General features: G+C 56.7%; 11 protein-coding genes across 11 annotated transcripts in view; 8 read left to right on the top strand and 3 right to left on the bottom strand.

Moving 5' to 3' along the window:
- Positions 1–17: 17 nt before the first annotated feature.
- On the top strand, positions 18–3,089 carry K452DRAFT_249646 (uncharacterized protein). The gene is made up of 3 exons (XM_033538142.1): positions 18–827; positions 874–1,218; positions 1,265–3,089. Exons 1-3 carry the CDS (start codon positions 104–106, stop codon positions 2,857–2,859), a joined length of 2,664 nt encoding a protein of 887 aa, XP_033397648.1. The 5' UTR covers positions 18–103; the 3' UTR covers positions 2,860–3,089.
- A 352-nt stretch (positions 3,090–3,441) lies between these two features.
- Positions 3,442–4,694, top strand: K452DRAFT_227235 (uncharacterized protein; the record flags this gene model as incomplete). The annotated part of the gene is made up of 2 exons (XM_033536887.1): positions 3,442–3,630; positions 3,687–4,694. Coding segments are annotated over 2 exons (1,197 nt in total), but the record flags the coding sequence as incomplete, so codon positions are not given.
- A 321-nt stretch (positions 4,695–5,015) lies between these two features.
- Positions 5,016–5,810, top strand: K452DRAFT_227485 (uncharacterized protein; the record flags this gene model as incomplete). The annotated part of the gene is made up of 4 exons (XM_033536905.1): positions 5,016–5,056; positions 5,241–5,534; positions 5,605–5,724; positions 5,777–5,810. The coding sequence occupies 4 exons, from the start codon at positions 5,016–5,018 to the stop codon at positions 5,808–5,810; spliced, it is 489 nt and encodes a 162-aa protein (XP_033397646.1).
- Positions 5,811–6,349: 539 nt separating this feature from the next.
- K452DRAFT_358434 (uncharacterized protein) lies at positions 6,350–7,477 on the top strand (the record flags this gene model as incomplete). The annotated part of the gene is made up of 3 exons (XM_033546194.1): positions 6,350–6,702; positions 6,812–7,224; positions 7,283–7,477. Exons 1-3 carry the CDS (start codon positions 6,432–6,434, stop codon positions 7,475–7,477), a joined length of 879 nt encoding a protein of 292 aa, XP_033397645.1. The 5' UTR covers positions 6,350–6,431.
- A 335-nt stretch (positions 7,478–7,812) lies between these two features.
- On the bottom strand, positions 7,813–9,240 carry K452DRAFT_358433 (uncharacterized protein; the record flags this gene model as incomplete). The annotated part of the gene is made up of 1 exon (XM_033546193.1): positions 7,813–9,240. One exon carries the CDS (start codon positions 9,238–9,240, stop codon positions 7,813–7,815), a length of 1,428 nt encoding a protein of 475 aa, XP_033397644.1.
- A 581-nt stretch (positions 9,241–9,821) lies between these two features.
- On the bottom strand, positions 9,822–10,684 carry K452DRAFT_23524 (uncharacterized protein). The gene has a single exon (XM_033537416.1). The coding sequence runs from the start codon at positions 10,506–10,508 to the stop codon at positions 9,975–9,977; it is 534 nt and encodes a 177-aa protein (XP_033397643.1). The 5' UTR covers positions 10,509–10,684; the 3' UTR covers positions 9,822–9,974.
- A 170-nt stretch (positions 10,685–10,854) lies between these two features.
- On the top strand, positions 10,855–12,704 carry K452DRAFT_287124 (uncharacterized protein). The gene is made up of 4 exons (XM_033540420.1): positions 10,855–11,078; positions 11,134–11,370; positions 11,420–11,984; positions 12,042–12,704. Exons 1-4 carry the CDS (start codon positions 10,860–10,862, stop codon positions 12,431–12,433), a joined length of 1,413 nt encoding a protein of 470 aa, XP_033397642.1. The 5' UTR covers positions 10,855–10,859; the 3' UTR covers positions 12,434–12,704.
- A 1,060-nt stretch (positions 12,705–13,764) lies between these two features.
- On the bottom strand, positions 13,765–14,442 carry K452DRAFT_308351 (uncharacterized protein; the record flags this gene model as incomplete). The annotated part of the gene is made up of 1 exon (XM_033543146.1): positions 13,765–14,442. One exon carries the CDS (start codon positions 14,440–14,442, stop codon positions 13,765–13,767), a length of 678 nt encoding a protein of 225 aa, XP_033397641.1.
- A 634-nt stretch (positions 14,443–15,076) lies between these two features.
- On the top strand, positions 15,077–16,723 carry K452DRAFT_308350 (uncharacterized protein; the record flags this gene model as incomplete). Its single annotated transcript, XM_033543145.1, has 1 exon — positions 15,077–16,723. The coding sequence occupies one exon, from the start codon at positions 15,077–15,079 to the stop codon at positions 16,721–16,723; it is 1,647 nt and encodes a 548-aa protein (XP_033397640.1).
- Positions 16,724–17,584: 861 nt separating this feature from the next.
- K452DRAFT_227676 (uncharacterized protein) lies at positions 17,585–18,991 on the top strand (the record flags this gene model as incomplete). Its single annotated transcript, XM_033536912.1, has 1 exon — positions 17,585–18,991. The coding sequence occupies one exon, from the start codon at positions 17,585–17,587 to the stop codon at positions 18,989–18,991; it is 1,407 nt and encodes a 468-aa protein (XP_033397639.1).
- Positions 18,992–20,483: 1,492 nt separating this feature from the next.
- The window catches only part of K452DRAFT_287118 (uncharacterized protein), a 1,081-nt gene continuing 757 nt past the window's right edge, over positions 20,484–20,807 (top strand). The window contains exon 1 of the mRNA XM_033540419.1: positions 20,484–20,807. This exon is cut by the window's right edge and continues 757 nt beyond it. Within this exon, the coding sequence (XP_033397638.1) occupies positions 20,569–20,807 (239 nt within the window). The 5' untranslated portion in view covers positions 20,484–20,568.

Genomic DNA, 20,807 nt, shown 5'->3' with positions numbered 1-20,807 from the left:
CTCAATTTGTTGCTCCGTCACCTCCACCAAGCTCGACATCATCGCCCTCTGCCACGCGCGCCCTCGTCCCCGCCCCCCTCGCACTCGTCACACCATCGCCAACATGGACGGCGATACGGAAATGGCCTCTGCGGTGCGCATCCCGTCGCCGGAGCCCGTGAGCGCCCAGAAGCGCAAGCGTTCGCCAGACTCCCGCTCGCCCTCCCCAAGGCGCTATCGCTCCCCGCCGCGCGGCCGCTCTCGCACCGTTTCGCCCGACCGCAGGGGACCTCCTGCTCGCGATGCCGACCACAGCAAGCGCGATCTCGAGCTGCGCGGGCGCGACGCCCCGCTCACCGACGAACAGAAGCAGGCCGCGGCCAAGGCCGAGTACGAAAAGCTGCTGAACATGCGCTCGGGAGGAACGTATATTCCTCCGGCCAAGCTGCGCGCGCTGCAGGCTCAGATCACGGACAAGAGTAGCAAGGAGTACCAGCGCATGGCGTGGGAGGCGCTCAAGAAGAGTATCAACGGTTTGATCAACAAGGTCAATACCAGCAACATCAAGTTCATCGTGCCGGAGCTTTTCAACGAGAATCTGGTTCGCGGGAGGGGTCTGTTTTGCCGGAGCATCATGAAGGCGCAGGCGGCGTCGCTGCCATTCACGCCGATTTATGCGGCCATGGCGGCGATTGTTAATACCAAGCTGCCACAGGTGGGAGAGCTGCTGGTGACGAGGTTGATTGTGCAGTTCCGCAAGGCCTTTAAGCGGAATGATAAGGCTGTCTGTTTGAGCAGCACGACTTTCATTGCACACCTTGTCAACCAGCAGGTGGTGCACGAGATGTGTACGTGCCGTCCTTACTAGTGAATGACTTTTGCTAACGTTCGTAGTGGCTGCACAAATCCTCCTTCTCCTCCTTCACAAGCCCACGGATGACAGCGTGGAGATTGCTGTCGGGCTGACGCGCGAGGTCGGACAACACCTGGAAGAAATGTCTGGTCCCATTGCCCTAGCCGTGTTCGACCAGTTCCGCAACATCCTGCACGAATCAGCTATTGACAAGCGGACGCAATATATGATCGAAGTTTTGTTCCAGGTTAGGAAGGACAGGTACAAGGATAACCCGGCGATTCGGGACGAGCTGGATCTGGTCGAGGAGGAGGATCAAATCACTCATCGGCCCGGGCTTGATGATGAGCTGGAGGTTCAAGACGGCCTCAACATCTTTAAATATGGTGAGTTGCTCGCCTTTAGCATTTTTGACTTTACTAACGACGACAGATGCCGAGTGGCAGGAACACGAGGACGCGTACAAACAACTCAAGGCCGAAATTCTCGGAGAGGCTGAAGGGAGCGAGGAAGAGTATGAATCCGACGAAAGCGAATCGGACGAGGAGGAGGTCAAGGAGCGGGAGCTGGAAATCAAGGACCAAACCAACACTGACTTGGTCAACCTCCGTCGGACGATTTACCTCACCATCAAGTCCAGCGGTGGTTTCGAAGAGTGTTGTCACAAGTTGATGCGCGTAAATCTGCCTCCTGGTCAAGAGCTGGAACTCGTTTCCATGATCGTCGAATGCGCGTCGCAGGAGCGAACCTACGATAAGTTTTACGGCTTGATCGGTGAGCGCTTCTGCAAGCTCAACCGGCTATGGAGAGAGCTTTACGAGGAAGCTTTTGCCAAGTATTTCGACACTATCCACCGGTACGAAACGAACCGCCTCCGCATCATCGCGTCGTTCTTCGGGCACCTGCTGGCCAGCGACGCCATCGGCTGGCACGTTTTGTCTGTAATCCATCTAAACGAGGACGAAACCACGTCGTCGAGCCGTATCTTCATCAAGATCCTATTCGAGGAACTCGCTCAATCCATGAGCATGAAGAAGCTTACGGAACGTATGAGGGAGGATGTTTTGCAGCCCAGCTTCGAAGGCATCTTCCCCAAGGACAGCAGCCGAAACACCCGCTTTGCCATCAACTTCTTCACGGCCATTGGCATGGGCAGCATCACCGAGGACATGCGCGAGTATCTCAAGAACATGCCGAAACCCGTGCCGGCAGCTCTCCCGCCGCCAGAACCGGAGAGCGACTCGGAAAGTGCGTCGTCTTACTCGAGTTACTCCAGCTACAGCTCTCGCTCGCGCTCTCGCTCGCGCTCGTACTCGCGGTCTCGACGCAGCTACTCTGCGTCTCGCTCCCGCAGCCCCCGCGGACGCAGCCGTTCCCGCTCGGAATCATACTCGCCCGCCCCGCGCCGGAACCGCAGCTACTCCGACAGCCGCAGCCGGTCTCGCTCGGCAACACCGGCCCGCCGTCGGGCCAGGAGCTACAGCGATTCGCGGTCTCCGTCTCCACGCCGCAGGCGCACCAGCTCCGTGTCGCGGTCGCCTCCCAGGAAGGCGCGTAGCAAGGCTTCGGTGTCGAGATCGCCCACGCCTCGGCGCAGACGCAGCCCTTCTGCTTCGAGGTCGCGCAGCCCGTACCGCGCACGCCAAAACGGAAGCAGACGGAGCTACAGCTACTCATCGGCTAGCCGGAGTCGCAGCCCGGCACCCAAGGCGAAGGGCCGCAGGTACAGTACCGTGTCTCGTTCACGATCGCCGAGCCGCAGCCCGACGCCTCCGCCGCGACGTGCGAGCCCGCCACCGCGGCGCGTGAGCCCCGCCATCCACCCAGCCAGGGCGCATCTGGTGGAAGGCGTGGGAAGGAGCGCACCGAGAGGCGGCGGCGGCGGGGCGAGAAGACGGCGGAACACGAGTTCGCCAGAGGCGTCTCCTCCGCCGAGGAGGAGGAGAGGATCGAGCGCGAGCCGGAGCCCGGCGAGGAAAGGCGGCGATGGCGCAAAGGGGAGAGCTAGGGCTAGCGACTACTTGTAGGGGTGTTCTAGAAGACGTGGATATCAGGGTTGGGCGGGGCGGCTAAGGCTGAAATGTGGCAAGTTGGCGGATTACGGACGTAGCCGTTAGCGGTGGGGACGAGCTGATTAAGGGCGAGGTAAACTTTCGGGCGGTTTCAGCACGCGGTTGCGCTCTAGTTTGGGGTGGACTGAGGATGGAAACGGCAATGTAAGAGAATGTGAAGCGTACCATGTGCTACATAAAGGACGATGATGCCGTGGACTATCCTTGCCGATAGAAGTAGTCGGTAAAACTACGTGCTGCATACGCGATGTGCAGGGACCGGTGGAGCGGGGGATGAACTGACGGGGGGGAGCGCCGCGGCCGCGGGGAGCCCAGAGCTCCAATTCAAGACACTCGGCGCGGAGGCCTGCCATCAGTTAAATAGAGAGGACTGTCCGCTCGAGTGTTTCTCTTCAAGTCGATCAAGATGCAGGGAAAGATTTCTGTAGCAGTGGTGCGTACGCTTTTCTTCCAACAGGTCGTGGGCAATGGCTGATTGACTGAACCTACCTACAGCTGCTGGCCATCGTCGCCTACATCTGGCCCGAACTGGCCCTGCGCTATCGCACCCTGCAAACCTTCTCCACCCAGGCACCCGATGTCCTGCGGAACACGACGACCTTCAAGAGCCACGAGGTCCGCTACCCGGAGCTGCTCACCAACTGCGAGGATGTCGTCATGATTGAGGAAGAGGGCGTTGCCCTCCTGAGCTGCGACGTTGGCCGCGATGGCTGGAACACCGTCATGGTAGCACACGCACCCCCTCCCATACACACAGGCTGTCTGTATACTGACACTGACAGGGCACCTTCATTAACCCCAACATCTCCGGCGCCATCTTCCAATGGTACTACTCGGACCCCGACGCCGATCCCAAGCCCATTGCGCTTGAAGGCATCGACACGTCTATCGACTTCCACCCGCTCGGCATAAACTACGACGCGGCGACGTCGACGCTGGCAATCGTGAACCACGCCTCCACGGGCCCTACGATCGAGCTCTTCTCCTTCACGCCGTGGGCGGGCTTCGGCCGCGCCGCCGCCTTCCACGTCCGCACCATCAAGCACCCGCTCCTGCACGCGCCGAACCAGGTGCTCCCGCTCTCAGCCACCGACTTCATCGTCACCAACGACCACTTCTTCACCGCGAGCAAGGCGCCGCTCCTCAACAAGGCCGAGAACTACCTCGCGCTGCCGGGCGGCACCGTCGTGCACGTCGACCTGAGCGCGTCGCCCGACCCGCGCAACGAGTCGGGCCTGGCCACCGCGGCCGACGTCAAGGTATCGACGCTGGCGTCCGTCCCGTTCGCCAACGGCGTCGTCCGCCTCGGCGACTCGACCCTCGCTGTCGCTAGCACCACGCGCCGCAGCGTCCAGCTCTTCAACATGACGTACACGACCGAGGGTGAGGGCGCCGAGGCCAAGACCTCCGTCGACCTGAAGCTCGTCCGCGAGCTCGAGACCCCCTTCCTCGTTGACAACCTGTCCGTCGACAGCGCCGGCACGCTCCTTGCCGCTGGCCATGCCCACGCCCCCGCCCTCGCCGCTGTGGAGGCGGCGCGTGAAAGCTGCCTCCATGTCCAGACGTACAAGGGTGCGTGGGGCGAGCGCGAGTGGAAGGACGCCGAGGCGTGCACGGCGGGCAAGGTCAGCCCTAGCTGGGTTGCTGAGTGGAAGGACGGCGAGTGGCGCGATTTGCTTGTCGGCGCGAGTGTTTTTGGCTGTAGTACGACTGCTGTAAGGGACCTGAAGGAAAAGAAGATTATTGTGGGTGGATTGTATGAAAGGGGTATTCTGTTTGCGGAGGAGTAGGGGAAAGAGGGTTGGTGTGAATATTGTATAGCTTTTGTTTCTACTTTTGGACTCTGCTATGAAGCGGTGATGGAGCTGTTGTCGCCCATCTATATATAAATAAACACAAGTTCAAGCATTTCTCGTCATCGTCCCCTTGCATATAGGTACCGATGAATTGTTTGGGTCCGTCCGGTTTTGATTGTGAGCAGAAGGCGGTGAGCGGATGCGGACTAGTGGGACAGGCAAATCTCGAAGCTGCCTGGCCGTGATGTTCTTTGAGCTGCTTGTCCCCCGTCGCACCCTCCGTCACCTCGAACCCTCTACCGACCCACGCGCAAAATGTCTGACTACGGCGGCGGAGATGACGATGCTGGCTTCAAGTAAGTGCTTTTTCACATGTCTCGACGCGCCGGCCGCGTTTCGCTCGATTTCTTTATGGCGTCTGCCCGTTCTTCTCGCGCAAACTTCTGTCAATTGCACGAAGCGTCATACTCGGCGCCCTCGTGGCATCTCACTCGCCCGTCTAAAACGAACGCATCACACGCACAGCAAGCTGATACAAAGACGCCGCAACAGCGAGCCCGAGGTGTACGACGACATTTCGGAGCCCGGCGAGCCCGAGCCCTACTATGAGGACGAAGACGTCGCCGGCGGCCACGAGGACCCCGACCAGCGCCGCGCTGAGGGCGAGAACATCGTCGTGTCCGGCGACGCGAGCGCCGCTGCCCATGCAAAGATCACGAATACCGTCGCCGACCAGAGCAGGAAGCGCATCCCTGACGACCAGCGCTCTACTACGCCGTACATGACCAAGTACGAGCGCGCCCGCGTGCTGGGCACCCGCGCTTTGCAGATCAGGTATGTTTGGTTGGGCTTGGGTTGGCGTGGTGGGTTTTGTGCATGTGGATGGAGCTGATGGTAATGACAGCATGAACGCGCCGGTGCTGGTTGATCTCGAGGGCGAGACGGACCCGCTCCAGATTGCGATCAAGGAGCTTCGCGAGAAGAAGATCCCGCTGGTCGTGCGCAGGTACCTTCCGGATGGCTTGTAAGTGCGACGACAATCACAATCACGAGCGCTCGAGGCTAATTCGATGCAGCTACGAGGACTGGACCTGCGAGGAGCTGCTGTAAGAGGACGCGAAGCGGGCATAATGCGCGAGAGCATCGGTGGAGTTTGTTTGCGGGCGGCACAAAATGGTTGTTTTGGGACGGCGATTGGGAGTTTTTTTCACAAATGGGCTTTGTCGGGTATGCTGGGGAGACAGCGCCTGTTCAAACCTGGCCGTTTGAGGTTCTAAACAGTTTTGCAAAATCGTGAGAATGGCGGTTACGTATGGTTGTCTTTCCGTTTTCGCGCGCTGCGGCTCGTCAGTGATGTACGCCGGAGGTGCCTGGATCAGTTAGCGGGCTTTGGTTGCTCGCGTTAGTTCTGCCGCCGTTTTGAGGTAAGCACGTAAGCTCAACACCAGATTGCTTTGAAGATTGCGGCAATTGGCATTGTGAGACGAGCTGAAAGGGGCAATCCTCTCCTCGACGACGCGATGGCAATCGGGAATTCTTACCGTAGCCGGTCTGGTGGTGGAGAAATGCGGAGACGACGTCAGAGCCCCTCCCCTCTCGACCCCACCATCGCAGCTCCGTCGAGCTCGGTACAAAACGCGCCTTTGCCGCAGCCGCCCACCTCTCTGTGTCTTTCTACCTTTCTCTCTATCTCACACTGCTCATTGATACCCATACCCATACACGCACGCCATGGCCTTCACCACGACCGCAACCATTGCCTCCTTCGGCGGCAAGCTGCTCAAGCTCACGCACGAAGCCTCCTCGACCAACTGCAAGATGGGCCTGAACCTGTACCTCCCGCCGCAGGCCTTCTCGCAGCAGAAGATGACGCAGAAGGTGCCCGTGCTGTTTTATCTCTCTGGCTTGACTTGCACTGGCGATAACTGCTCTGAGAAGGGCTTCTTCCAGCACAAGGCTAGCGAGAAGGGCATCGCCGTCGTGTACCCGGACACTTCGCCGCGTGAGTAGCTGCTGAAATCCTACCCTCTCTCTCTCTCTCTCTCTTTCTCCCCGCACCCAGCCACAGCAACAACAACAACACCAGCTGATCCCGTGCCCACCTCCACCAGGCGGCCTCGGCATTGCCGGCGAAGACGACGCGTACGACTTCGGCAGCGGGGCGGGCTTCTACGTCAACGCGACCAAGGAGCCCTACTCCAAGGGCTACAACATGTACACGTACATCACGGAGGAGCTGCCGAAGGCGCTGTTTTCCGAGTTTGAGCAGCTCGACGGCAGCAGGGTCTCCATCACCGGGCACAGCATGGGCGGCCACGGCGCCCTGACCCTCTTCCTCAAGAACCCCGGCATGTACAAGTCGTGCTCGGCGTTCGCGCCCATCGCTAACCCGATTAACTGCCCCTGGGGCCAGAAGGCGTTCAAGGGCTATTTTGGCGAGGAGAACCAGGCCAAGTGGAAGGAGCACGATGCCAGCGAGCTGGTCAAGCAGTGGAAGGGCCCGCTGCACCTGCTGATCGACGTGGTGAGTATCCAGCAAAGAGAAGTGGTGGCTTCGAGGCGGGTAGAACGCGTGCTGACAGCCCCAGGGCACCGGCGACAACTTCTACAAGCAGGGCCAGCTGCTGCCGGAGAACTTCATGGCTGCGGCCAAGGAGGCCGGCAACGACAAGGATATCCGTCTGCGCTTGCAGCAGGACTACGATCACAGCTACTACTTTATGGCTACGTTTGCGGATGACCATGTCGAGCATGCCGCGAAGGCGCTGTTTGCTTAGTATGTTTGACCCCCTTATTCTGCTGCTGAAGATGTGCGTGTGAGTAGGCATGTGCTTACGAAGTCAGAAGCGGTAATGTGGCCAGGGGCAAGCTTTAGTTGTTGTATATACCACGGAATGACGAGTTGGTTTGTGATTGTATATGACTGGTGGTGGTGGTGATGGTGGTGACTTACCATAACCTATGGATTGTAATCACCTCATCTGAAGAAACACGGTCTTCCATGTCTTGGAACTCAGCTTACACACGGTCCTGTAGGCATCTCTGTTCACATTCGCGTGGACATTACTACGCAGCGTACAGTACGTCCACCACACCACCTCCAGTCCCTCCCTCACCCACACCCCCCACCCCTACCCCCCCGCTCCAACAACCTCAAATCAAACCCCTCCGCCAAAGCCCTATACCCCCTTGCATTCAAATGCAAAAAGTCCCCCGAATCAAACTCCGTCCGCAGCAACGACTCATTCCTTGGATCCCGCACTAGCGCATCAAAATCCACCACTCCGTCAAACACCCCACTCCCCCTCACCCAAGCATTGACGTCCTGTCTCGTCCGCTCCCGCTCCCCTCCCGCATCCCAATACGGCTGCGTCCCCTCCGTCCCCGCAGGCGCACCAAACGCCGTCAGCGTCCCCCCAACCACCACGATTCCAGCCCCCCGCATCCGCGCAACCAGCTGCGCATACCCCGCCTTCAGCGCTGCCCCCACCGCCGCTTGCGCGCTTGCCTCGGCGGCCGCGGTCCCGATGTCGTTGATCCCGCCCCAGATGACGGCCCAGCGCACGCCGGGCTGCGCGAGCACGTCCCGCTCTACCCGCGCCAGCATGCTCGGTCCTAATCCGTCACCGAGCACGCGGTTCCCGCCCAGCCCGAGGTTCGCGACGCTGATGTCGCGGAGGCCGGAGGACGACGTTGCTGCGGAAGTGTTGGCGCTGGCCTGCAGCCGTGAGAACAACAAGTCCGTCCACCGCGTGTCCGTGTCCGTGACGCTGCCCCGCCCGTCCGTCAGACTGTCCCCCAGGACCGCGAGCGTGCGCTGGCGTCGCGGCGCGAGCGCTTCGATGCCGCTGAGCAGGTACCAGTGCTGCGCCTCCTTCGCCTCGTCCCCGTCTCGCAGGTCCGCCATCCCTACCCCGTCCCCCCGCGCAACCCACGACCGCGTCCGCGACCCCGGGTGCCCCGTCACCGCACCCCCGGAGACCCCGGACCGGAGGTACAGATTCACGGCCAGCGCGGCCCCAGGCCCGACGTCTAGGCCCCCTATGTCCGCGGGGTCGGACACTGCTTGCGCGCCAGACGGGATGCTGGTCCCCTCGCCGCCGTCGAACGTGACCGCGCGCAGGGTACGCGTGTCGATGGCGCTGCTGCCGCTTGCGGTACCGGTGTTATTGCTGGTACTATTGCTATTGCCATTGCTGACGCTGGGTTTGGGTAAAGCAATCGTAACCCGCGTGAGTCGTAACGTCTCGGTGCCGAAGGCGTTGCTGATGCGCAGGCGCAGCGTGCGTGCGCTGAGGGTCAGGCGGACGGTTTGGCGGAGGGTGGCGTTGAAGAGGACGGTGTTACTGCTGTTGCTGTCGTTGGTGGTGCTTTGGTTGGTAAAGTTGAAAGGGTGGGGCGGCAGGTTGGCGGGCTCGGTGAGTTGCGGGGAGGCGGTCCAGGTGGCGATGAAGTGGTGTGTGCTGTTGTGGGCGTGGGTGGGGGTGGGGAGGAAGAGGGTTAAGAGGATGAGGAGGAGGGGGATGCTTGATGTTGCCATTGTGCTTATGGTTGACGGAGTTGGAGTGAGAGTAGACAATGCTTCTCACGACCGTGGTTGAGCAGACCTAATGGCGGTCGGCATTTTGTCGTCCACACCTCAGTGATGTACGTAGCTGTCCCCGCGTGGTGGCAATCGAGTAAGTACTGTGCGATCTGCTATCACTGACCTATCCGGTACAGGCTAAATGGATCAATATACAGGCAGGCAGCGTCGATTTCCTGATTGGGGAAAGCGGGACGTTGTCACGTCGTTGGCCTACCCACTTCTTCTGCAATCCATTGACGGTGCTCTAGAAGATATTACGGAAAATGAAAGCGGGAGACGACTCTTTCTGCACCAACCTATATATCCCAAGCCTCGGCAGGGAAGAGATCTTCACGCGAAGGATGCGGGGGCGAGGAAACCGGATCGGATCCTGCTTGGTGCGGAGACGCAGATCTCTGCGGGGCCAGCGAGTGCAAGGTTGATCAATGATCCAAGCAAGCAAGATTCAGGCACGCCAGGCTACGAGCATTGACTCTTTGACCACTTCGCCCGTCGAGCACGCAATATGTGGCAGCCAAGCCAAGACTATACTATGGAGGTTAGACCTAACGGCTCGAGGCTCCGTTCGCCGATCGCTTGTGCAGTCCCGCGGATCGCTACGGGGGTTGTGCCTATTTGTATACACACGTGGTGGGCGATCGTCTGCGTGCGGCCTTGTGGGTGCGGCGCGGACAAAGACTCCCTACCTAGGCACCTATGCCATTGCGAGGCGCCATGTCGACATGCTCCACGCTCGCCGCAAGCAGTCGAATGGAATAGGCGAGTGCCGATGACGACATGCAAGTCGTATATTCGCAAGATGCCGAGTCGGCATGGCGAAAAAAGGTGGCTTGGTGGTGAGAGGTGAGAAGAGGTGGAGCTTCTAGAATGCCGCCAACGATAGGGCTGACGCCGTTTGCGGTTAGATTCGGCTGAGCTTTTTTTACTGCCAAGCTCCCAACACCACCGCAACCCGCTGTGCCGCTATCATGAGAGGTCGCTTGCCCGCTCTTCCCTGTCCGCCATGCACAGAGACACAAGTCTCGCCGCCTCCAGGCACTCGGGTCGCTGGTCGCCCGTCCAATACGACCACCCCCGCCCCGGCGCCCCGTCCTCACGCTCCCAAAGTCGTCGCCACGGCGGATCACGTCCGAGTTCTTATTAGCCAACGCTTTACCCAAACGGCGCAAATCTACCCACATGGCTCGCCAAACCCCCGATGACGCCTTATACACGGGCATTGCACAATCCTCACTAGAAAATTTTGACCGAGGCCAAGCTATGTAGTTATACCACCGCGCCTCGCTACTTTCTTCCTCCTACTTCCCGGGCTCCTGCAATACGAACCTAGTCGTCTCCACCATGTTCGCCAAAGGCAAGAGCGACGTCGACGTCGCCTTTGATGCTCCCGCAAACTACCCCGAGTCGCAAAAGGGCAGTGAGCATGGCGAAGCCGTCTACCACACCAGCGACTCGCGCCGCCAGATTGGCCTGGTCAGCGCCGTCTTCCTGTGAGTTTTATTTTTTATTTTTTTTTTACTTCCTGAAACCGCGCACGGACGACTCTGACTTTCTTCAGCATCTTCAACCGCATGATCGGCACTGGTATCTTCTCCACGCCCAGCAGTATCCTGGCCCTGAGCGGAAGCGTGGGCTTGGCCCTCTTCATCTGGGTCGCCGGCATGCTCATCGCCGCCGCCGGTATGGCCGTCTACCTGGAGTTTGGCACCGGCCTGCCGCGCAACGGCGGCGAGAAGAACTACCTCGAATTCGTCTACACCAAGCCCAAGTTCTTGGTCACGGGCTTCTACGTGAGTCGCGCCGCGGTTTGGAGTGTGTGAGCGCAACTGACTCCCCCTGTCTTAGACTGGCTACGTTATCCTGCTCGGCTGGGCCGGATCCAACTCGGTTGCTTTCGGCGAGTACATCCTCAACGCTGCCGACGTCGAGGTGAACCGCTGGAACCAGCGCGGCATCGGTCTCGCCTGCGTCACTGTCGCGTTCCTGATCCACGGCCTTGCGCTCAAATGGGGTCTGCGGCTATTGAACGTCCTCGGCATAATCAAGCTCGTCATCCTGCTTATCATCATCATTTCCGGATTTGTAGGTCGATCGAATTCCATGCTCGAGTAAATACTAACAAACTTTCCAGGCTGCGCTGGGCGGACACCTCAAGATCGACAAGCCGGACAACTTCACCAACGCATTCTCGGGCACGACGGGATCCCCATACGGCGTCGTGACGGCCCTGTACAACGTCATCTGGAGTTACATCGGCTACAGCAACGCCAACTACGCCATGTCCGAGATGAAGAACCCGGTGCGCACCATCAAGATCGCGGCCCCGGTCGCCATCATCTGCGTCGGCATCATGTACATGCTGGCCAACATTGCCTATTTCGCCGCGGTCCCGCGCGAGGAAATCGCCAACAGCGGGCGCATCCTGGCCGCGTCCTTCTTCCGCAACGTCTTCGGGCCCAAGGCCGAAAAGGCCCTGAGTGTTTTCGTCGCCCTCTCGGCGTTCGGCAACGTCCTCTCCGTCATCTTCTCCCAGGGCCGTCTGGTGCAGGAACTCGGCCGCGAGGGCATCCTGCCCTTTTCCGGCTTCTTTGCCAGCAACAAGCCCTTTAACGCGCCCTTTACCGGCCTGTTTGAGCACTGGATCGTCTCAGTCATCATCATGCTCGCGCCGCCGCCCGGCGACGCCTACAACTTCAGTGAGTCCGATTTCACATGACAGTGCTCGCAACAGCCAGCTAACAAACCTCTTCCAGTACTGAACGTCATCTCCTACCCCCTCGCCATCGTCAACGTCTTCGTCGCCGGCGGCCTCATCCACCTCTACCTTCACCGCGACGCCTTCAACTGGCACCCGCCCTTCAGCGCGACGCTGCCCGTCACCATCTTCTTCCTGCTCAGCAACATCTACCTGGTCGTCGCGCCGTACGTGCCGCCCGACACGCCCGACCAGAACGTCTACGAGAGTCTGCCCTACTACCTGCACTGCGTCGTCGGCACCGGCGTCATCCTCGCCGGCGGCGTCTACTGGTGTGTTTGGGCGAAGCTGCTGCCCTGGCTCGGCGGCTATAAGCTCCGTAAGGAAACGTTTGAGAGCGAGGATGGCTGGACGAGAAGTGTGTTTGTTAAGGAGAAGAGGGGGGAGTAAAATGAAGGGGGGAAGTACAAAGAGGGGGCTGGTACAAAGAGCTGTTAAAAGAGCAGGAGTGTAAAAAAGGGATTCCTTTCTGTGTGGGTGTGCTCAGCCGCTTTTTTTTTCAACACACATGGGCTGGGCACGCGAGGGCGAGGGCGGGTTCGGGGTAATGTGTTATGATGTCATGATACCCATTTGGCTTAGGGCTGCTGCTGCTATTGCTGCTGCTACTGCTATTTCAACAGATTAGGTTAGGTTAGATTAATATGCTTGTTATGGACGAATTATTTAATACTGCTGCTGATAGTGTGACTTGTGATCCGGTGTGCGAAGTTGCGTTGGCTGTAGTGGTGGATAAAGAAAACGGACCTATCCTGTCTTGCTTTTTCTTTCTCGTAAAACATACCTAATAAATAAATAGACTAATAGGAAAAGAACAAGGGGGTGCCAGCTCCTGCCCCCTCCCCTCCCTTCCTTTTGTAGGGGGAGAAGCAGAAACCCGAAAACACAGTGTTTGTTATTGCGTTGCGTTTTCCCGCCCAGGTTCTTCTCTTCTCTTCTCTTCTCTTCTCGCGTTTAGTTTAGCCATCGATCGTATCGTATCGTGTCTTTTGACGCAGTGTCAGCATTCGGCACTGTAGTTGGGAGATAAGGGTAGGTGGGCTGAGTTGTAGGTGGGTTGGAGGGGTGAGGGGTGGGGTGAGGGGTGTTATATATAGAAGTAATAAGGCGTTGTACGGGGATAAGGGACGTTGTTCGCGTTTGATGCGGTGGGGTGGGGTGGGAGTAGTTTATAGTAAGGGTAAGGGTGTATAAGGGCTTATAATTCCTACGCGGACTTTATTTAATGCCAAGTTCGTCTGTTGAAAATAATGTATATGGATTTAATTAGATACCTCGGATAGAGAAGTAAGAGATTGTTAAAAGTTACTTGTTCTTGCGGTGGAATCATGTGGAATTCAATAAGATTCTTAAGGATCCGTTATGCGGGCTGCAGTGTTCAGAACAAAGGCCGGCCGCACCGTTCCCCCAACCCTTCTTCTTTATCCAAAAGAATAAAGGATAGTCTATAGTTTACACTGAAAATAGGCACAAGCCAATTCCAAATATATCAAATCACTCGTAAGTTATAGTCACTGGAAGTACACTGTCGGTCTGGCACATATAGTTCGTGAAGGAACTCCCCCTTTTTTTTTGGTTTTTTATTTTTTCGGGTTTTTTGTGGGTTTTTTGTGGTTTTTTCTAAAGAGAGGAAACTCATATCTAAACAAAGGAAACTCATACTTACCTCTCGATGTGGCAGCTGGAGCTGTCTCTCGGTTTGTCCTACTCAGACCTGCTCGCTACGGCTTCTTGAAAGCCTGGTTCAGCTGGCCCCTAAAGTTAGCAGCCAGCGTATCGTAGCTCTTTCCCTCGAGATAACCCACATCCTCTATCTTGAAATTGTAGCTCACCGTGACCGGGGATGTGGTTTGAACGTAGGAAGTTGCCATAAGATCGAACTTCTTCCACTCGACTACCAGGGCAGGGTACTTGGTAGTGTTGACGTACTTGGTATCCTCGAGCGCCCGAATAGCCATGTATTGGGACCGTATGTCTTCGCGTAGATGCCCGATCCCTCGGTCCCCACATGAGGTAATGGGTACGGCCAGCATGTGAGTGGGGAATTTGACAAGGACAATGAAATATCGCTCCTTGATCAGAATGTCTCCTACCGCACTTTGCAGCACATGCCGCGACTCGGCTCCCGAGGGAGGGTTCCGGTTAAGCCGCGGCACGAGATGAGGCGTCCGGATTATGGTTCCCTGTTCGAATTCGTCCGCAGTGTGCGGCCTATCTGCATAAGGTCTGGGATTGTATCCGGTATTGTTAGTACCAGCAAACCGACTGTATGCGGTACTAGCGCCGACTTGAGAAGGATTGTATTTGGTTCCTTGGATTTTGAGTCCGGAAACCCCACCTGTAACTGAGTCGATCGAGACTGCTGGCTTACTGCCACCTGTGTTCTTTTCACGAGGCATCTTGAAACTTTGATGTAGTGTGTCTTGTGAGTGTTGATCAGGTCGCTCTTGCGAATGCTCTTGCGAGATGAAAGTCGAAAGAAGAGTGTGATGAAGAGCAAATATTATAGGTATGTAGGCAACCCATAATTATTTATATTCCCATGCTTTCATGACTGTTATTAAACAAAGACATAAATAATTGTGAAGCTGGGCGCGAGGAATTGGACGCCGCTTGTCCCCCTAAATTACTACTACCTATGGAGGTATATATGCTGCTATCTAAAAGAATACGTTTTCTCTTTAAGATCCTTATTCCCTTGCAGTGGATAAACGTGTGGTGTAAGGGGTAAGGCTGTAGTGTAACAACTGACTGTAATAAGGCTGAAAAAACGAGAGTTATCGGAGTGATCCTGGCTGACAATAATGTTAAGACAATGGCACGATACAAAGAGTTCTAGTCAAACAAGGAACTTGTTTGATTTGCGATAAAAAGTATAAAAGAGACAACTTGCCGTTCAATATTTCGATACTGTTCATTGAGAGGTTGCCAAGAGCAGACACACAAACATAAGCTGGACTTATAACGCCCTGGAGACGACAACAAGTGCAGCGACGAAACAGCAACAACAGCGACAAAGCAACAGTCGCAACGATGGCGTCATACGCGATGGACGCTCTCCGCAGGCAGTTTTGCCCGTCTCCGACTGCTTCGTCAGACGCGTCGGACGACGGAATTGCCTCGAGTTCTGAGGGACTGCCGCCGTCGGGATATGTTTCGGAAGCGATGATGCAGATGGCTTCGAATGCGACGCAGACAGATTCAAGCGAAGCCGCCGGAAGAAACCCAATGGACAACGCCGCGGAAGACATCGATATGGAGGATGCGACTGCCCAGCCTGAATCTAATGGGCACACGGACGCAGACGACATCAACTACTACTTCTGCGGCGAGGACGACACTGACTACACCGAGGGTGACGCCAGGATGGTGGTTGCGAACGAGGCCGACAGAGAGATTGCGGCCCTGGCACTGACTCCGAATCTGTCTACTAAGATTCAGGAAGCGCTGGTGGCCAGGAGAGAGTCGAACCTGATCCTAAACTCGTTGAAGCTCAGGAGAGACGCCCTCATGGAGGAAGACCAAACGCTGTCCGAGAAATGGCAGTACTACGATTACCTTACGACAGGCGCGTGCGGCAACCCGGACGACGACGACGTGTATGAAGAGCTCAACAAGATCGACTTCAGGCGCCAGGAGATTCAAGTCGCGAACTCAAGGCTGGACGAAGTAGGAATTGCGGAGCTGGAGCGCCGTTGCAACTGGCAGGAACAGATTGATGCTGTCCTCGAGGCGGTTTTCATCAACTGCAAGCTTATTCCTTTGCCCGACCAGCCGCCCAAAGTTGAGCCTTACAGGTTCGACGACGAGATCAAGGAGACTGTCGAAGCCACGGAGCCTGTCGAAGCCACGGAACCTGTCGAAGCCATGGAACCTGTCGAAGCCATAGAAATGGAACGCGACGAGCAAAAGACAAACTTGCCCGACGCCGATGTAGCGGTCAGCCATTCTGAGCCCGCGGTCGGCCGTTCCGAACCCGCGCCGATTGGTGTCGAGGACAATAGCTGGGACACACCGGCCGGTTTTGAGTTTGCACCGGTGGACGCCGAGGCCATTAGCAGTGACATGCCGGAAAACTCTGACGGAGAGTCGAACGACAACGCCAAGATCATCGTCGACTACAGGAAGGCCAAGAGGGAATTCCGTTCCGCGGATGCTGACTTTACATCTTGGCAAGCAATGCATTCGAGGTTCCCGAAGCACTTGGCGCCGGAAGAGTCTGTTGAGAGACTGAAGCACGGTCAAGAGCTGACGCGTAGGTTGATCGAGAAGGAAGAGGCGTTGAATGCTGTCAGGGAACGTGCAAACGAGGCTGGAGTCCAAGTGGAATTTGACCAAAGGACCGACTTCGACGACCCCACTGATGGTTACCCCATGAGCTTGGAGGAAGACTGGATTGCAAGCGGTGACCTGCCACGGATCGAGGGTTGGCTTGCGAAGCTTCCTTTGCGAGAGGAGTACAGCTCGCCATTTTCAACGGAGAATGGTACCGAAGGCTTCTGGAGTCAACTCGAAGAAGTCCAGTTCAACGATGAGCCTGAATGGTTGCATAAGTTGTACGCTGCCAAGGGGACTTGGGACCGGGAGCAAATCGACAAGTGGGAGGCTGACCAGCAGATGAACCGAGACACCTGGCAGCCAACTTTCCCTAGTGGACCTCGCAATTCTTTTGGATATTAAGGGTTTCAGTATGAGAACCTGAATTTGAAACCTGAATTGGCAACTGTATAAGTAGTAGATGCTAAATTGACCTTTTATTCTTATTTTAATAGTTGGGAGCCGCCGATGTAAGTGTACGATGTGCCTCTTAGTAGTCTTCTTGTGATGAGTGTGTATGATGTTAGCAATGATGACAGCAGTCGATGGCCAGTCGGCTTGATGCTCCGATTTATTGTGAGTACACGTAAGTGCGATGCTCGGGAAAGGTTGCCGGTGGACATGAGAAGGATTTCGGTGGTGGTGGTGATGATTGATGATTGATGCTGACCGTGTGTTGAACGGCGCGGTTCCGCATGATAAATCCGCAAATCCGAAGATCCGATCAAGACCTTCGGACTTAGGTCACGGCGAACTTGACGTAAGGCGCAATAAGCGGCCAATCCACGGACTGCCACAGCGCCTCTGCTTTCACAACGGCGAATTCGAGACCCGCCTCAACAGCGTTTCAGCGCCCTAATTTTCGGAATAAAGTACTGCGCGGGCCTTGCGTGATGCGGCAACTTTGCCCGATGCTGAGAATTGATGGCGCCCCCGGCGCATAAAGCCACTCCCTTTCCCACGACGTGTTTCGAAGCCTCGCCCGATATCGCTCCTGTCTCTACCTACCCCGTCATCATGGCGTCTCTGGATGTCGAAAAGGCGGATGCGCCCCCGAACCATCAGGACACCGGAAAAGCAATGTCCAGCCGCCGACCTTCCACGGATAGCTCTCGCACATCGGGCACATCGGAAAATGCCATCGAGGACGCACCGGAAGCAAATGAACTCAGGAACGAGAAGAGTAGGATGAGCAGGATGAGCGTACGCTCAACTAAGCCTGAGATGGGCTTGCCGAGGGAGATCGCCTTTGTTGCCTTGGTCAGCTGCGCCCAGCTCTTCACCCAGGCAGGACTTGGACAGTCAATTGCTCCATTGCACATCATAGGAGAGAGCTTTGGCAACCTTACCCCAGGACAGCTGAGCTGGTTCCCCGCTGCCTACAGTTTGACCGTGGGAACGTTCATCCTAATCGCTGGCCGCCTCGGAGACATGTACGGACACAAGTTGCTTTTTGGGATTGGCTGGGCATGGTTCAGCCTGTGGTCCCTGATCTCCGGCCTCACGGTTTATTCGCATTCGCAAATCTTCTTCGATGTCTGCCGTGCTCTTCAGGGCATCGGCCCTGCCATCCTTCTTCCGACGTCGCTGGCTATTCTGGGCAGGACCTACCCGCCGGGTCGGAGAAAGGAAATGGTGTTTGCCATCTTCGGAGCGACGGCCCCCAATGGATTTACTCTCGGTGCTGTTTTTTCGTCTCTCGTCGCTCAGTTCGCATCCTGGCCTTGGGCGTACTACCTGACGGCGATTGCTTGCGCCGCCGCCGCTCTCCTCACCATCCCAATCATTCCCAACGAAACCCACGATGATTCGGCAAGCTCTATTGGCAAGCAGTCGTTCGATTATCTCGGAGCCGCCACTGGAGTCGTGGGTCTTGTTCTTTTCAATGTCGCCTGGAACCAGGCACCCAACGTTGGATGGCAAAACCCGTATGTCATTGTTCTCCTGATCTTGGGAGTGATCTTCTTCGTGGCATTCGTCCTCATCGAGAAGAAGGTGCAGCAACCTTTGGTTCCAGTCAGCGGGTTTGACGCTCAAGTTGGTTTCGTGTTGGCATGTATGGCGTTTGGTTGGGCCAGCTTCGGCATCTGGCTGTATTACGCCTGGCAGCTGGCGGAGGTCGTCCGTGGAAACTCACCCCTCAACACTACCGCCCAATTCACGCCCACTTGCGTCGCCGGTATCGCAGCCGCGTTGACCGTCGGTTTTCTGCTCAGCCGCGTCCGCACGTCTTGGATCATGTTTGGCGCCATGGTGGCCTTTTGCGCGGGGAACATTATTCTCGTGACATTGCCTCGCGAGCAACTTTACTGGAAGCAACTTTTCTGGGCCATGGTGATTACTCCTTTCGGTATGGACATGAGTTTTCCTGCTGCGACCATCATTCTTAGCAATCATGTCCCGAAACGCCACCAGGGTATCGCGGCCTCACTCGTCACCACCGTCGTCAACTACTCCATCTCGTGGGGTCTCGGTATCGCTGGCACCGTCGAAGTGCACGTTAACAATGGTGGCGCTGACGTGTTGCTTGGCTACCGTGGAGCTTGGTATTCGGCCATCGGTCTAGCCAGCTGTGGCATTGTGCTTTCTTTGCTATTTGTGGCGAGTAGCTACCGCAAAGGAAAGGATTAATAAATGATGAAGTGTTGAACGAAGGAATACCCATTAGATCGAGTCTTTTTAGAATAAGAGCTATGAGAGCTGCAACGCAATGAACATTTTGACGCAAAAAAGTTTGCCTTGACGGGAGACGGTGGAAGAATACGGGTAAGCAATCAATTTCGTTTGCAAGTCCAGCAGCCTTCTACGTACAATATCTTGGCAACATTCGCTTCCTTCGGGAGCTTGAGTGCGGGCCGTCGGCTGAGATCCATCCCGCCATCAAGCCACACCTTAATCCCCCACGAACGACCACACCACTTCTCTGTGTCATCAATGTCTTCGGCCATGGACACAGGCAAGAGGTTGTTAGCCATACCCCTATATCGTATAAGACTTTTTTTTTTTTTTCCTTTTCCGTTGCGGTGAAAACAGTCGGGCGGCGGCGGAAAGGCAGGCGCGCAGGGACGTCAGCAGCGACAGCAGCGCAAGCCTACCCCTGAACACTTCACCCGAGTGGCAGGGCTGCCTTCTGTCGGCTTCTGTTGAGAGTCAAAGGGTTCGCTAAATTTAGATCGGCGACTTGGTTCCCTAAAAGCCGCCGTTCGGCTTTTCACCGAACCCCTCATGGAGATCACCAGAAGCGGAAGGCATCGACGTCAATCAGGAGGTTCGTCGACCATCAAGTCCTGACCGGCTGCACAGCCCGACGCTTCTGCACCACGACGACTCAAGCGAAACAAGCGTCTGCCAGCAATGTTGCCGCGTCAATCGATGAAGTCAACGATGAAGTCGACGCCGCGTGTCGCTCACGCTCTTTGCACACAGCGACTCCCCGATCGAGAGACAGCCCGTCCCAATCGAGAAGCAACATGCACTCCGCGCGCGTCCCGTCTCAAGGGCCTGCCGCATAGCCGACCATGCTGTGCGGCTGAGCTGGAGCTGCCGACTTCCATTGGCCATCTGCTGTCATGCGCTCAGCCTTGTGTGTGATGCTTTGCTCTCACGGTGGTCTGTCCTGCGACACAGACGCTGTAGGGCCTGACCAGCCCTACCGTGCATGAAGCTTTTCCCGCACTACTCTCTATCTGAAGCTCGATTCAAGGAGCCTATACCCAGTACATGACGTTCAGTCGTGGAGCAGTTCGTATCCGGCACAAAAGATGACTGCATGCACCAGACGGGCCTTGCGAACGCAGCTGTCAGGGGCGTCACCGGCGACTTCAGTTCAGTCCCGTGGAACTGTAGACATCTACGTAGGTAGGTGCTTCGCCTCACGTCCATGCTTTGGGGCTTGCAGCTATTGTAGAAGAAAGCTGATTGGATACGATCCAAAGGCCGGGCCTACATGTCGATACCAAAAGGAAGCCAATATGCTGATCAATATAGCATCTACAGGTGATAGCCAAAGAAGAATACGAGTCTCGTATCCCCGTGCGTTGATCGGATGGTCTGTTCGGAGACTCGACGGCGACACCGTATACGAACATTGAAGGTATATATACCACTGGATGCGCTCCTCTGTAGCTCACCATCACAGCCAACTCCTCTCATCTCTACTACCAACTACCATTCCAAACCAACTTACTCCTAATACCTAACTCTTCATAATGCACTTCTCCAAGGCCACCATCTTCGCCGTCGCGGCTCTCATCTCTTCGGGCTACGCCCTCCCCAGCGGCAACTTTGCCCGCGACGCCGCTCCCACCAAGCAGTCCTGCGATGACGCCGACAACAAGTGCCGCGTTGGCCCCGATGCCAACATGGCCACCTGCTCCGCCCAGAAGGCGCAGTGCTACAGCGATGCCGGCCTGCCCAGCCCTTACGGCAAGCGCCAGTCCGCCACCAA

Source organism: Aplosporella prunicola, assembly GCF_010093885.1.
Source record: "Aplosporella prunicola CBS 121167 unplaced genomic scaffold K452scaffold_12, whole genome shotgun sequence".
NCBI lineage: Eukaryota > Fungi > Ascomycota > Dothideomycetes > Botryosphaeriales > Aplosporellaceae > Aplosporella > Aplosporella prunicola.
The sequence above is the reverse complement of the archived record's forward strand: the minus strand, read 5'-3'. Positions and strand labels throughout refer to the sequence as shown.

Coding starts and splice junctions, on each gene's coding strand:
- K452DRAFT_287124 (XM_033540420.1), top strand. CDS start 10,860: ATGATCGGCACTGGTATCTTCTCCACGCCCAGCAGTATCCTGGCCCTG. Junction 11,079..11,133: donor TCTTGGTCACGGGCTTCTAC/GTGAGTCGCGCC, acceptor CCCCTGTCTTAG/ACTGGCTACGTTATCCTGCT. Junction 11,985..12,041: donor CGGCGACGCCTACAACTTCA/GTGAGTCCGATT, acceptor AACCTCTTCCAG/TACTGAACGTCATCTCCTAC.
- K452DRAFT_249646 (XM_033538142.1), top strand. CDS start 104: ATGGACGGCGATACGGAAATGGCCTCTGCGGTGCGCATCCCGTCGCCG. Junction 828..873: donor GCAGGTGGTGCACGAGATGT/GTACGTGCCGTC, acceptor TAACGTTCGTAG/TGGCTGCACAAATCCTCCTT. Junction 1,219..1,264: donor CCTCAACATCTTTAAATATG/GTGAGTTGCTCG, acceptor TAACGACGACAG/ATGCCGAGTGGCAGGAACAC.
- K452DRAFT_23524 (XM_033537416.1), bottom strand. CDS start 10,508: ATGCCCGTGTATAAGGCGTCATCGGGGGTTTGGCGAGCCATGTGGGTA.